At 61.4% G+C, this 14,646-nt stretch overlaps 1 protein-coding gene across 7 annotated transcripts; it reads left to right on the top strand.

Annotated features, from left to right (window-relative positions):
* Positions 1-44: 44 nt before the first annotated feature.
* Positions 45-14,101, top strand: CARNS1 (carnosine synthase 1). 7 transcript variants are annotated; one of them, XM_045486035.1, is made up of 12 exons: positions 45-158; positions 4,015-4,102; positions 4,725-5,027; positions 5,503-5,529; positions 6,817-7,090; positions 7,848-7,936; positions 8,186-8,674; positions 8,907-9,081; positions 9,171-9,256; positions 9,949-10,195; positions 10,288-10,553; positions 11,910-14,101. In XM_045486035.1, exons 4-12 carry the CDS (start codon positions 5,527-5,529, stop codon positions 13,134-13,136), a joined length of 2,856 nt encoding a protein of 951 aa, XP_045341991.1. In that variant the 5' UTR covers positions 45-158; positions 4,015-4,102; positions 4,725-5,027; positions 5,503-5,526; the 3' UTR covers positions 13,137-14,101. The 7 variants fall into 7 exon arrangements, with proteins under 7 accessions (XP_045341991.1, XP_045341990.1, XP_045341994.1 ...); XM_045486034.1 differs by having other exon boundaries at positions 4,015-5,076; XM_045486038.1 differs by having other exon boundaries at positions 4,015-5,027; positions 9,964-10,195.
* The last annotated feature ends 545 nt before the right edge of the window (positions 14,102-14,646 follow it).

Raw genomic sequence — 14,646 nt, forward strand, 5'->3', positions numbered from 1 at the left:
CTCTCCACCCCCAATTGGAGACCAGCTGCCCCTCCACTCCCACCCTCACCCCCTCACAGCCCGGCCTCTCCTAGTCCAGCCCCGGTTTGGTTGGAACAGGATACACTGCGGCTGCCCATTGGCTGATGAAAAGTGATTGCCAGCAACAGGAGCCAATGGTAAGCCGCCTTGCCCGGCCTCTGGTGGGGGGCGGGGCAGGTAAGGCTCTGGCACCTGTGGAAGGAAGGTTCCCCCAGTGGATGCTGGGCCCAGGAGGGGGCTCTGTCCCCTATTCCTCCCCTCCCCCCCCACCAGGCTGGTTCAGGACCCCCAAGGATGGGGGTACTCTAACCCAAGCCCGCCCCCCACCCATGGTCCTGGTCTGGTCCTCGGAGACAGCTGGGCAAGAACAAAAGCCTACTGTGCCAGGACAAAGGCCCCTTGCCCCCTTCCAAAGCCTTGACTGCACCCCCTTGGGACTGCTGCCATGGAAACTCCCTCCCACATTCGATAATTGCCCCTGTGGGTGCCTGGGGTGCCTGGGACACGAGCCATCGCCAGGACAACAGGGCCGGTTCCGATGCAGGCTGTGTCCCTACAGTGCCCATTCCCGGGTGCCCTGCCTCCCTGGAGGCCCGCCCCTGCAGGGTGGAGGGTGGAGAGTGGAGGGTGGAGGGTGGCAGGGCATGGTGGGACTCTGGAGTACTGGGACAAAGCATCTGGACTCTTACTTAGATGGTGGAGTATTCAATCTGTTCCTCCCAGTGGCTGTGCTGGAACACCAGCCTGGCCACTGGTCAGACCCCTGATTTGGAATGTTCTGGTGACAGGGCCGCCGGCTGTAGGCAAGCACCTGCTCTTACATATGTTCATATAGCGCTTCTTATGTGCCTGGCCAGGCCCTGGCTCTGGGGCCAACCATCCTGCACCCAAGGAGCCTATGGCCCGGAAGAGAGAACACAGAGGTCCGGATCCAGATCTGCGGAGTTTCCTGGGGAAACCGAGGCTCAGAAAGGGAGGGAACTTGGCCAAGACCTCGCTGCCCATGGCAGACCCAAGGTTTATCCCTGCCTCCGTACCGGCAGCCATGAACCTGTCCCCCCTATAGCTGGGCACCCACCCAGGTCTGTCCTCCTGGGGATGTTTTCTCTCCTGCTCCCACCCACTCCCTAGCCCTGCCCCAGCCCCTTGGAATGTGGGGCAGCGGCTGGGCCCCTGTGAGTTAAAGAGAGCTTCCAGGGCCTTCCCTTCCTCCTCCCCACCCCACCAAAGTACCTGTCTGTAGCTTAACAATAACCTAGTCATCTGCAGTTCCCAGAATACTTTCTCAGAGCCCCCCCCCCCCCCACCCCGCAGGTAGCACTGATAGCCTCATTACAAAAGGGGGGAAGTGGAGGCTGGTGAAGCTGAGTGCCCAGCCCAAGATCACAGTGAGGGGCAGAGCCACTAGGGTACAGGGCTCAGTGAGTTCTAGGCACCTTAGGCTCAAGGCATAGAATGCAGTCTTTGTAGCAGATAGAGTCTGCTCATAAACTCCCTACCCTCCATGGGCTCAGCTCCTCTGCTGGGAGAGTGGGGAAGCAGGAAAGCAGCAATCTCGGCCCTGGGCCCGGGAATCTGTCATGAGGCTGGGAGGGAGGCCATGGTGACAGTGGGTCCCACTGGCTGGAAACCCTGGGGGCAAATGGTCTCCGGCAGGACTCCTCCAGCTAGGGCTGAGTCACTGCGTTTTCTACTCGGGGAAGCATTTTGTGGGCAGGTGCCATTATCAACCATCTACGTGGGGAGCCCGAGCCAGGCGGGGTGTGGGGGGCGTCCAACCAGAAGAGAACTAGCTCCCTCCTCGTGTAAACCCTTACCTGCGCACGTCGTCCTCACAAGACTATGCTAGCCGCTAGGACACCTGCACGCTACTTGGGAAAAGATCGGTCTCCTCCAGGCACATGCAGCTCCACGTGGCAGAGGGAAGGTCACCACTGAGCTGGGTACCTTTGTGCAGTGAGCAACCTGCACAACCACACTCAGTAAACCTGGCAGCCCCGGCTCCCGACAAACCTGCTCGGAAGGGGGCTCAGGGAAGGCAGGCCATACTTCTGACAGCACTCAGCCCGCAGGGACTGAAGCTGGGATGGTGTCCGGCGATGTCCATTGGCCTGGGATGGCCCGAGGGACAGGAGTAGGGGCCAAGCAAAAAAGTGGAAGGGCAGGGGTGCCTGGGTGCCTGGCTGCCTCAGTCGGAAGAGCATGTGACTCTTGACCTCGGGGTCATGAGTTGGAGTTCCACATTGGGTGGAGAGATTACTTAAAAATAAACAAATAAACGGGGGCGCCTGGGTGGCTCAGTCTGTTGAGCGGCCGACTTCAGCTCGGGTCACGATCTCATGATTTGTGAGTTCGAGCCCCCATGTCGGGCTCGCTGGTGTCAGTGAGGAGCCTGCTTCAGATCTTCTATCCTCCCCCCGACTCCTCCCCCACTCCTCCCCCACTTGTGTGCTGTCTCTCAAAATAACCGAACATTTGAAATAAACAAACTTACTGGTGGAAGGCAGTTGCATCCCCGCCATGGCCCCCATCTTGGGCCGCCACCCATCCCAGGGGTCCCCCCATCCCCACACCGTCCGGAAGCCAAACTTGGGCTCCCCGCAGTCCCCACACAGGAAATGCCCTCTTACCCTCTGAGCCTCGCTTGCCTCATCTGTAAGCGGCAGAGACTCTTAACTGCCACCTCACAGGGTGAAGGGAGATACAGCACGCAAAGCCCTCCGCACAGCACAAAGTCAAGACACGCTACAGGGGGGAGCGCTTACCTTCTGCTAGGTGCCCCCTGCCCTGCCAAGCCTGGGCTAACATTTGCATCGTAATCCCCACTCGAGGATGAAACACCTGAGTCCGCAGAGGCTGCATGGCTTGTGTTAAAAACAAGAGGCTCGGGGCGCCTGGGTGGCTCAGTCGACTTCAGCTCAGGTCATGATCTTGCGGTCGGTGAGTTCGAGCCCCGCGTGGGGCCCTGTGCTGACAGCTCAGAGCCCGGAGCCTGCTTCAGGTTCTGTGTCTCCCTCTGTCTCTGCCCCTCCCCTGCTCACACTCTCTCTAAAAAATAAATAAATAAACATTAAAAATGAAAAACAAAAACAAAACAAAAAACCCCCAGAGGCTCAAAATGGAGATGCTTATGCTTAGTCCCACTTTGCCAAACCCAGTCTCAGCTCTCCCAGAAATGAATTTTTTTTTTTAATGTGTATTTATTTTTGAGAGAAACAACATGTGCACAAGCAGGGGAGAGGTGGAGGGGGGCGGCACAGAGGATCCGAAAGAAGGCTCCACGCTGACAACCGAAAGCCGAGAGCCTGACGCGGGGCTCCACCTCGAGAACTGCGAGATCATAACTTGAGCCCAAGTCGGACACTTAAACAACTGAGCCCCCCCCCGGATGCCCCTCAGAAATGGATTCTTTTTTTTTTTTTTTTAATTTTTTTTTTCAACGTTTATTTATTTTTGGGACAGAGAGAGACAGAGCATGAACGGGGGAGGGGCAGAGAGAGAGGGAGACACAGAATCGGAAACAGACTCCAGGCTCTGAGCTGTCAGCACAGAGCCCGACGCGGGGCTCGAACTCACAGACCGCGAGATCGTGACCTGGCTGAAGTTGGACGCTTAACCGACTGCGCCACCCAGGCGCCCCAGAAATGGATTCTTAAACCAGGATCGGGAATCACCCGTCAGCACTAGCTGGGCAATGTGCTTGATAGACTTCTGCCGTTCCCTAAAGGAAAGTGATCTTACAAGAACCCACTTTTTTTTGCCCAGTGCAACTTCTTTGCCCTTGCTCCCCTCTGCCCATAAGCCTTCCACTCTGCACAGCCTCTCAGAGCTCCTTTCTATCTGCTAGATGGGATGTTGCCAATTTATGCATCGTTGGATAAAGCCAACAGAATATTTAAAATTTCCTCGGTTGAGTTTCAGGTTTTAACTCTTGTTAACTGCCAAGGCTCGTGCTCCTTGGTGACATCCGTGCCCCACCCCTGCACCCACCAGTGGGATCACAGTGGAGCTCGGGCTACCCGCGCAGCAAGAGAACGGACTTCTCGAGAAGTTCTTGAGGTGTTCTTCTGTGGGTGCCTGGGTGAGTGCACCCGGGTGTCATGTTGTTTGTCTTGGGGAGACCGGGTGTGACCTGTGGCGTCCAGCAGACTTGGGCGAAGCAGATCCTATACATCCTCCCCCCTTCCCGTGCTCAGATCCACTGGGAACCCCACAGCTTGGGCACCCCCTTCCCTCTTGGCCCCCTGCAGGGCAGAGGGTACCCCAGGAAACTGGGACTGCCCCACTCGTGGGGTCTTCTTACTGATTGGTGCCTACTCTGGCGGGGGCCAGGAGAGGTGAGGCAGGAACCCCACAGATGTATGGGGACCCCTGCCTAACAGGGGCTTCTGAGACAGTCTGCCCTAGGCCAGAGTGCTCTGGCTGAGACACATTGCTGTGGGCTGGATGCGCGAGGGAGCCCAGGACTCTATCCAAGGGCAGGACTCCAGACTGTGTGCCCCGACTGCTCTCCTGGCCACCCCACCCCCAAAGGCCAAGGGCAGCCCGGCCACCGGTCTCTGCCCTCTCCGGCTTCTCCCTCTCCCTCCGCGCCTCCCTCCCCCTTTCTTCCATCCCTCCTTCATTCCCGGACTTTCTCTCCCTCTGTCCCTCTCTCGGGCTCTCTCTGCCCCTGTCCCGGTTGTGCCTTCTCTTCCCCACAGCCTCGTGTCTGTGACCCTCTCTTCTGACCATCCCCGTCCGTTGGCACCTGGCCGGCTGTTCCACTTTGTCCGTCTCTCCCCGGCTCCACCCTGGAGCCCAGGTCTCGGGCTGGGTCGCGGGCGGCGGGGCGGTGGGGGGTGGGGTGCTGGCTGGGGCCCCGCGCCGCCCCCGCCCCGCACTGGGCACTCCCTCCCGGGGACTGCTATATAAAGCGGCGCCACCCGCTCCCGCCGCCCGTGCTGCCACCGCCGCCGCGCCGCCCGCCAAGCCCCGCCGCTGCCGCTGCCGCCGCCGCCCTCCAGGTACCCCGGCTCCTGCCCGCGCCCCGGGGAGAGTCAGGGAGCCCTCCAGATACCCCGGCTCCTGCCCACGCCCCGGGGAGAGCCAGGGAGCCCCCCAGGTACCCCGGCTCCTGCCCACGCCCCGGGGAGAGCCAGGGAGCCCCCCAGGTACCCCGGCTCCTGCCCGCGCCCCGGGGAGAGCCAGGGAGCAGGGCTGCGGGGGCAGGGGCCTCGGGGACCCAGCGCGCCCTGGCTCAGCCCGCGATGTGTGAGCTCAGGGGTGCAGGATCCGTGGGGTCCCGGAGGCCGAAATCTCACCGTCTCCTTGGGGTGGAGGTGGGGCAGCCTTGGACACCTGTTGTCAGGGACAGGGGTGAGGGGGAGGCACCGTGGCGGCCACCTCTCTTCCCGTCTTAGGGGTTGGGCAGTGGGGTCTGTACAGACCCCACTGCCCTGACTCCCGCCTTGGTCTCTCTCCCCTTGTCTCTGCCATTAGTCTGCCAGCCACCCCACCTGTAAGATGGTGAGTATCCTCCGGTCGTTCCCTCCAAAGGCCCAAGCCCCTGGCCAGAGGGAGGGCTCAGAGGGCAGAGTTTGGCATCCAACAGCCTAACCCTGGGGGCACCCCCGTGCAGACGACTGGGGCCTGCGACCAGCTGCACACACCCCTGCTGCCTCCCAGCTCTGTGTGCCAGGTGCTCCCCCATCAGCCCCGGGGATGGGCACTGTTGGTCCCCTTTGGCACACACCCATTCATCCTGCAACATTTATTGTGCACGTACATCTGTGCACACCATTCTGGGGGTGGGGATGTATCAGTGAACACACAGTCTGGGCTCTCAGGGAGCACACCTTCCAAGAGAAGGCAGGAGGCTCCGAATTTGGCACTGGTTAGCTCTGATTCAAGCCCAGGTCTCGGGCCCAGACCTGCCCTCCGGGGCCACAGCACGCGGTCTCCCCATGACTGTAGTCGAAGCCTCACTGGCATCCTGAGGTGGGACAGGGCAGATGCCAGGCCCCCCACAGAGCCCAAAGGAACCTCACAAGGTAGCCCAGCCTGTCCCCCGGAGGACAGGCCCACCTGTGTCCCCCACTGTGTTCACACTGAGCCTCTGAGCAGCCTCCTGTGGGAGTCAGCCAGACTCAGAGAGGGGCAGGGGTGTAAAATTTCACCCAAAGAAAGCATTTCCATGACTCAGAACATCTGTAAAAAGGGCACCGGCTTTGTTCCCCTGCCAATGCCTAGCACAGGGCTGGGCACACAGGAGGTCCTCAAGACCTACTTTGATGGCAGTGGACCAGATCCATCTACGTATTTAGGCCTCGGCAGAACTCTGTGATGGCAGGTTACGGACAAGCAGAGAGAAATGAGCGGCTCGAGAGTGATCGCTCGGCTCGTTTGTTCATTTCTTCTTCAGTCAACATTTGTTGAGGAGCTACGGCGTGCCACTGTTTTATGCACCAGGACTGCCTTGATGAACAAACAGACCAAAACCTCTGGTCCCGTGAACCAAGCTGGGGCAGACCTTGGCGTGGGATGGGGGGCAGTGGTCCAGCCAGCAGCACGTTGCTTTCTACCTACCCCTCCCTCCCCGGGGCGCTGCGCCTACGGTTTACAAAGCTCTCCCACCTGCCTGCTCCTGGGGACAGGCCTTCATCCCCTAATCTGACTCCATCCTCTCCTGGTTCCTAGGACAGTGTCTGCCCCAAACATCACCCAAGGTCAGGAGTGTGGCGGGCTTGTACCCTTGGGTGACTTAACGTGTCCTTTGCCCACTCTGCCCAAGACCCACCACTTCTGCCCTCTCAGCTCTCTCTGGATCCACTGGGTCCCGCGTGGGACTGCCCGCTGGCCTCCAAGGACCTGGAGGAAGAGGAGGGCCCATGGGGAGGAGGCGCCGGCCTGCCACCCCCAGGCTGCTTCTCTGGCTCCTGGCGCCATGACGTGGGCCTGGACTGCAAGGGCTCCCTCGAGGGAGCGGAGGCCCGGGCGTGGACCGTCTACCACTATAGCCTCCTCCAGAGCTGTCTGCAGCAAGCTGGCCTGCCGGAGACCCAGGACCGCAGCCAGGTGCCCCGCACAGGTATCCGAGGGCTCCGCGGAGGGGTGTATCCCTGGGAGGGGGAGGGAGGCACCCTCAGCCCGGCCTGCTTCCCATCCCTGTCAAGGTCAGCCCCTTCCCCCAGGCTCTGTCTGGATCCGAAGCCAGGGAAGCAAGGCCAGTAAACTTTGGGCAGGCAAGTATTGTTTCAAAGGGCATCTGGCACCAGTAAAGCAGAGATGCAGACTTCCCTCGTATCCCAGAAGACCCAGCCATGGGGTTTGTAATCCATGTTCTGTGGAGCGAAACCTTCTAGAGAAGTGCCTTGGGAGCTGCTAACAGTTGGGACTCAAGACTCCTCCCCTGCTTTTTCTGTTTAATATACTAGATGGCCACAAAGGTTTTGTGTGGACAGAAGGGTTCACAGGGAGAAGACATGAAAATCACAGACTGGGCTCTCCTGGGGATCACACACTGGGAAACTGAGACATGGGGGCCCTGGGTCACAGAGAAAGTCAGTGTCAGAGCTCAGGCTAGAACCCAGGTCTCCGGTCACCCGGCCTCCAGTATCTTCCAGGCCAGCTGCAGAGAGAAGGGAGCCACCCTCATGGGGTGGGATGGGCAGGCAGCGCCCCTTCTCTCTCCTGTCTCTTCTCTGTCCTCTCTACTCTTCTCATCCCACTCTGGGAAGGACTTGGGGGCCTAAGAAGAGGGCAGGGCTATGGAACAGGGAAGGGTAGGCAGAAAGATATCGGGGGGAGCCCCTGTTGAGCGTGGCCACATTCTTTCCCCTCCCGAGGCTGCCCTGGTGCGGAGGTGACCTTGTGCATTCTGGGATCCCCCAGCACCTTTCTGTCCGTGCTGCTGGAAGGAGGGGTCCAGAGCCCGGTGAGTGTGTGCCCAAGTTCCCCCACCCCCTCCTGCAGAAAGGGCAGCCCTGCCCTGGCCCGGCCACATCCCAAAATACCCACTGACCCTGGCAACTGCCTGCATTCCACTGGGCCAGCTGCCATGCTCTGAGTGGGGGTGGGTTCTGGGAGCAGCTGCCCCCTACTACCCGGGGTCCCCGGGCTGGAGGTGGAGGGCTTGGGGGCATTAAGCCTTCCCTGGCCAGCAGCCGTCCTCCTTCTGCCCGCAGGAAACATGCTCCTTTGCCTGTCCCCTGCTTGGCTGATGAAGGTGCCAGCACCTGGGCAGCCGGGCGAGTCGGCCCTGCTGGTCTCCAAGGCCGTGAGCTTCTACCCGGGGGGCTTGACATTCCTGGATGACTTTGTCCCCCCACGCCGAGCCACCTACTTCCTGGCGGGCCTGGGGCTGGGACCTGGCCGGGGTCGAGAGGCGGCTGAACTTGCCCGTGACCTGACCTGCCCCACAGGAGCCTCAGCTGAGCTGGCCCGGCTGCTGGAAGACAGGCTGCTGACCAGGAGATTGCTGGCTCAGCAGAGTGGCGTGGCTGTGCCAGCTACCCTGGCTTTCACCTACAAGCCACCAGCGCTGCTGCGGGTAGGGGATGCCAGCCCAGGACTACGGCTGGTGGAGCTGAGTGGCAAAGAGGGCCAGGAGACACTGGTGAAGGAGGAAGTAGAGGCCTTTCTGCACTCCGAGGCCTTGGGTGATGCCCTGCAGGTAACAGGTTCCTGCCTTCGAGGTCTGTGCGGATGCCAGCGGGATGGGACCCACGGATGGTTACCAAGTCCTGCTGGGAAGTTGTCCCCAACTTGGGGTCCTGCTGTTGGCCTATCTCTGTGGCGACCCCTTGCCTTCTTACTTCAGTTTACACATTGGATCCTACGTGTGAGCATCCCACCCCATACGTACGTGGGGTGGTAAGGAGGCCCCCCTCCCCTCCCTGTTGCAGGTGGCCGTGAAGCTCAGTGGCTGGCGCTGGCGGGGGCGGCAGGCACTGCGTCTGTACTCGCGAAAGGAGCTGGGCACGGTGGTCGACATGGTGCTGGCACTGCTGGAGAAACTGGAGGAGGAGGAGAGTGTCCTGGTGGAGGCTGTGTGCCCACCTGCCCGGCTGCCCTTCCCAGGTGAGAGCCACCTGGGCCAGCCAGGAGTGGGTGCCGGCTCAGCCTCCTGGCTGCTCTGTGCTGGGCTCAGGCTTCATGTCTTTCCCCAGGCAGTCCCCCACCTGGCCCTGAGCTGGCTGTGCGGATCTGTGCTGTGGTATGTCGGACACAGGGTGACAGGCCCTTGCTGAGCAAGGTGAGTGTGGCCCAGGTTCAGGTCCTGACCCTGCTGCCAGAGCCCAGGCCAGCCCAACCCAGCCCAGCTCCAATGAGCTGCTGAGGGCCCCAGGGTAGAGAGAGGACAAAATCTTTGGGGGGAACCTTGATGGTGTCCTGGAGGACTCCTGGGTCTGAAGCTTTTTCCCTCCCTTTCCTGCACCCTTCCTCCATCAGGAGCTCTGATTCTCCATACTAGGCACCAGGGCCCAGGGCTGAATCCTATTCCCAAGGAGCTCTTGCCCACAGAAGGGGCTGACGGAGGGTCCCTGAACCTCCAGTGTCCAGGGCCCTTTAGGAGGGGGCCTCCAAGCTGGGGAACTTAGGGCAGCTTGAGGACCCTCCGGGGAGCATAGCTCTGAGCCAAGCGGGGTGGCACGGGCCCCCGGGGCTCGCAGCAGCAAGTAGGCTTGGAGCCTTCAGGGAACAGAGACCCTAGCTGGGCCCGGAAGCCTGGGTAGACGCCCCTCAGGGTGTAAAGGACCAGATGGGCAGTGGCAGGGGAAAGTGGCTTGTGCAGCGTAAGTCACAAAGGAGGACTGGGCTACTTGAATGCGCAGTGAGAGGTCTGGCCTGGATCTCCGGGCACCGGGGTAGGAGTGCAGGGGCGGGGGTGGGGGTGGGGGGGCAGTGTCAGTCCTGGGAGGGCTGCTCTCGGACCGACACCCTCAGCCACACCCTGCCCAGGTGGTGTGCAGTGTGGGCCGTGAGGACCGGCCTCTGCGGCACCGGAGCTCCTTGCCACAGACGCTGGAGGTGGCACTGGCCCGGTGCGGCCTGGGTGAGGCGACGCAGGTGGCGGTCGTGCGGCGGCGCGTCAAGGCAGCGGCCGAGGCCGCGCTGGCCGCCGTGCTGGCCCTGGAGGCCGGCCTGAGCGCTGAGCAGCGCGGCGGGCGCCGGGCCCGCACTGACTTCCTCGGTGAGCGCGGGCGGCCCGGGCCGGGGCCGGGGGCGGGGGTCGAGGCCGGAGGGCAGGCGGCGCTGAGCCCGCGTCCTCCCGCCCCGGCCCAGGCGTCGACTTCGCGCTGACTGTGGCAGGCCGCGCGCTGACCCCCGTAGCCCTGGAGCTGAACTGCGGCCTGTGTCTGGAGGCGTGCGGTGCGCTCGAGGGGCTGTGGGCCGCGCCGCGCTCGCAGCCGGCGGCCGCGCCGCTCGTGGAGACCATGCTGCGACGCTCGGCGCACTGCCTCATGGAGGGCAAGCAGCTGCTGCTGATCGGCGCGGGCGGCGTCAGCAAGAAGTTCGTGTGGGAGGCGGCGCGCGACTACGGGCTCAAGGTGGGCGGGGCCGGGCCTGACCCCCGGGCCTCAGTGGAGGTGGAGGCGGTGCCCTGGGCGCGGGGGCGGTGTGAGCTCTGGGGGCGGGGCCAGCACCGCGAGGGGCGGAGCCTGAGCTGGGCGTGTCCGCTGGGGGCTTTAGAGCCCAGGAGGAGGGGTGGGGCCCACCGCCCCGCCCAAGATTAGAAGTCTAAACTTTTTGGCCTCTGGCCACGTTTCTGCTCCAGCCGGGTGTAAGAGGTCCCCCGGGAGGGCAGAGAGCCCTTCGGGGCAAAAAGAAACCAGCGTTGAAGGGCTGGAGGGGGTGGGGGGAGGGGGTCATTCAGTGTTAGTATCAGAACCGGGACCCCGAATGCCAGGCTGAGGAGCCCGGCCCTATGCTGCAGAAGGGCAGACCCTTCGAGGTTGGATTCCTGAGGGCGTGAGGAGAGTGCTGGGGAGCAGTTTACACATCGCGAATCAGATTCAGAGCAGTGGCCTCACATCACAGAATCCGGGGCCATGCAGGTGGCGCAGACATTCTTATCTGCACTGAACAGATAAAACAGAGGCCAAACGTCTAGGTTCTTTGTGGCCCTAATCTACCACAGTGGCCTCCTCTTCCCTCTTCCGCAGTACAACGCCCCCTAGGACATTCTCCCCCCAGCCATTCCCGCGTCTTTTCACTCCCTGCCTTGCACACGGTGCTCTCCACTTGGAATGTCCCCCCCCCCCCCCCCCCCCCCCCCCCCCGCCTAGTGTTACTGTGCAGGCAGCCACCCTCCCCTCTCTTCAGGAGCTGTCTCTGCCCTGGTTACCCGCTGCTTTGTGTCTGTGTTCCCCCAGCGGGCAGTGAGATTTGGGGCACAGGGCCTCACTGGATTCCTTTGTGGGCACCCCTGAGGGTCAGAACTCTTTGGGTGAATGATGGCCAAGAACATGATGCCCAAAGCCACCAGACCACCTGTCCCAAACCCTAACCCTGGTGGTTCCCCTACAAGCTCTGTCAGAGTGAGAATGAGCCCAGCAGCCCTCTCCCCCCCCCACCCCTCTCTCTCTTTGCTCCAGCCCCTGCCCACTCAGATCACACCCTTTCCCTCCTGCCATCTTTCCTCTGGCTGATTCTTACTCAGCTCCCGACAGAAGTATTGCCTCCTTTGAGATGCCTTCCTTCCCCTTCAGGCTGGGTTGAGTGTGTTATCTCTGCACCTTCCATTTAGTCAGTCATCAACAGATGTTTTTTTGAGCACTCAGAACCGGTGATTCCGGTGATTCCGTCGCCTCTGAGGGCCAGAACCACGTTCGTGGCCCCGTCCTATCTCCCCGGCGTCCGGCCGAGGCTGACCTGGGCGTGTTGCCCTCTGGTGGTTTCTGCAGCTTCACCTAGTGGAGGCGGATCCCAACCACTTTGCATCCCAACTGGTGCAGACTTTCATCCACTTTGATGTGACGGAGCACCGGAGGGACGAAGAGAATGCGCGGCTGCTGGCGGAACTGGTGCGGGCACGTGGCCTGCAGCTCGACGGCTGCTTCTCCTACTGGGACGACTGCCTAGTGCTCACGGCCTTGCTCTGCCAGGAGCTGGGTCTGCCCTGCAGCCCCCCGGCTGCCATGCGCCTGGCCAAGCAGAAGAGCTGCACCCAGCTGCACCTGTTGCGCTGCCAGGGCCCGCCCTGGCCCGCGCCCTCCCTCCATGCCGTGCCCTGCTGCCCGCTGGAGAGCGAGGCCGATGTGGAGAGGGCCGTCCACCAGGTGCCCCTGCCGGGTGTCATGAAGCTGGAGTTTGGGGCAGGCGCAGTGGGTGTGCGGCTGGTGGAGGACGCACCGCAGTGCCACGAACACTTTTCCCGGGTCACCCGCGACCTGCAGGGTGAGGCCGACCACCCCGGCATCGGGCTGGGCTGGGGGAACGCCATGCTGCTGATGGAGTTCATTGAGGGCACCGAGCACGATGTGGACCTGGTGGTCTACAGCGGGCGACTGTTGGCCGCCTTCGTCTCCGACAACGGCCCCACGAGGCTGCCTGGCTTCACCGAGACGGCGGCCTGCATGCCCACCGGGCTGGCACCGGAGCAGGAGGCACAGCTGGTGCAGGCAGCCTTCCGCTGCTGCCTGGGCTGCGGGCTGCTGGATGGGGTCTTCAACGTGGAGCTCAAGCTCACCAGGGCCGGGCCGAAACTCATCGAGATCAACCCTCGGATGGGCGGCTTCTACCTGAGAGACTGGATCCTGGAGCTCTATGGTGTGGACCTGCTGCTGGCCGCGGCTATGGTGGCCTGCGGCCTGCGCCCTGCCTTGCCCACCCGCCCGCGCGCCCGTGGCCACCTGGTGGGCGTCATGTGCCTGGCTTCCCAGCACCTTCAGGCTCTGAGTTCCACCGCCAGCCGTGAGACCCTGCAGGCTCTTCATGACCAAGGCCTGCTGCGCTTCAATTTGCTGGAGGAGGTCCCGGCGCCCGGTGAATACGAGGAGCCCTACTGCAGTGTGGCTTGTGCTGGGCCCAGCCCGGCTGAGGCTCGTCTCCGCCTGCTGGGCCTCTGCCAGGGTCTGGGCATCGATGGGCCCCACTACCCTGTTGCCCACTTCCTGTCCCACTTCAAATAGCGCCTCTCTTCCTATAGCCCTGCCCCAGTTCTGGCCCGGCTCACTCGGAGGCCTCGGGTCTGTTCCAGAGTGGCAGGGCCATTTGACATTAAGGCATCCTGGCTTGAGGGCCACAAAAGAAAGTATCTTGGGGGGGGGGCTGCTGGCCCCTTTTGCTGTTAGTCCAGCCCAAAGGCCCCGATCCTGTCCCAAGACTCTAGCCGTGGAGAAGCAACAGCAGCTGCACACACACACACACACACACACACACACACACACACGCACACCTGCCCCGGGGAGGTGAGAGAGGCCCAAACTTAGCCCATCCTTGTCATCCCTCCAGGTCTGCCTCTCTTCCTACAGGAAGACAGACGCTGGCTGGCCCCTGGCCTTGGACAAATCCTATGAAAACCTGAGACTAAACCCTGTCCTCTTCCTCTCACCCCTCATTTAGCAAATTCCAGGATCTCTCTAGAGCCTGCTGACAACTTTCGGCAGTGCCCGGCCTGCCTCATTTGGCCTGAGCGGTAGAAGCAGGTGGCCTGGGGTCAGCAGTAACCATCTCCTCTCCAGGCAGACACTACTGCCCCATTCTACAGATGAGGAAACAGGCCCAGGGAGGAACAACCATTGCCTCAAGGTCATACCACAGTAGATAGAGGATCAAGGGACGAGATACAAGATTCAGGTTTCCACTTCTGCTCAGCCTCATGTGCCCACTCAGCTTCTAAACCCCACTCACCTCCCCGCCCTCACTCGTATGTGGCCTTAAGACGAGTGAACGCCTTCTCCCATGCAGCATGCACCTTCTCCACCAAGCTTTGGTGCTTTGGCCTCCGGCATAACTAGCATTGGCAGAGGAGAGGCTACACTCCCTTCCTAATTCAGGGGAGGCTGTTTTAATAACTCTGCCTCTGTACAGCACAGGAGCTGTGGCCAGCTCCACAAGCATCCCTCTCCAAATAAAGGCTTCTAGACTAATGAAATATCTGGTATCTGGTTCTTGTGACTTGGACAACACCTCTCAGGTTCAGCTAGATGGGAGGTGGGGAAGGGAGGAGGGAGAGGTGGCTACGAGATACCTGTAGCATCTGGAGCTAAGGATAAAACACCACACCGGCCGGGCCTCTGGGTTGACCATGAGCGGGGGCCTGCCATGGTCACCCACAACGGGACCCAAACCTGAGAGTCTGTGGAGGGTGGGATTTCAACAGAGGGCCACATCCAACCCGATAAAACCTCCTCCAGCCTGGAGACTCCTGAGTTCTGTCCATCTGAGTTCACATTTCACCTCCCCATCCACCTGGAATGCTGGACAGCCTCCAGCAATCAGACCTCCAGAAATCCAGGACCTGGTGTGGCCCAAATTCACGTCCCACCCCCTCATCCCCCTGCCCAGAACCCCAACAAGAATCCATGCCCAAATCTAAAGTCACAGACCCGGTTTGGTGTATTCATTCATTCATTCATTCATTCATTCTTTTAACCAAGTTTTATTAAGCACCTATTCTGTACCAGTAGCAAAATTAAG

The sequence above is a fragment of the Leopardus geoffroyi genome, chromosome D1, assembly GCF_018350155.1.
Source record: "Leopardus geoffroyi isolate Oge1 chromosome D1, O.geoffroyi_Oge1_pat1.0, whole genome shotgun sequence".
NCBI lineage: Eukaryota > Metazoa > Chordata > Mammalia > Carnivora > Felidae > Leopardus > Leopardus geoffroyi.

Coding starts and splice junctions, on each gene's coding strand:
- CARNS1 (XM_045486034.1), top strand. Junction 7,091..7,847: donor CAGCCAGGTGCCCCGCACAG/GTATCCGAGGGC, acceptor TCCCCTCCCGAG/GCTGCCCTGGTGCGGAGGTG. Junction 8,675..8,906: donor CCTTGGGTGATGCCCTGCAG/GTAACAGGTTCC, acceptor TCCCTGTTGCAG/GTGGCCGTGAAGCTCAGTGG.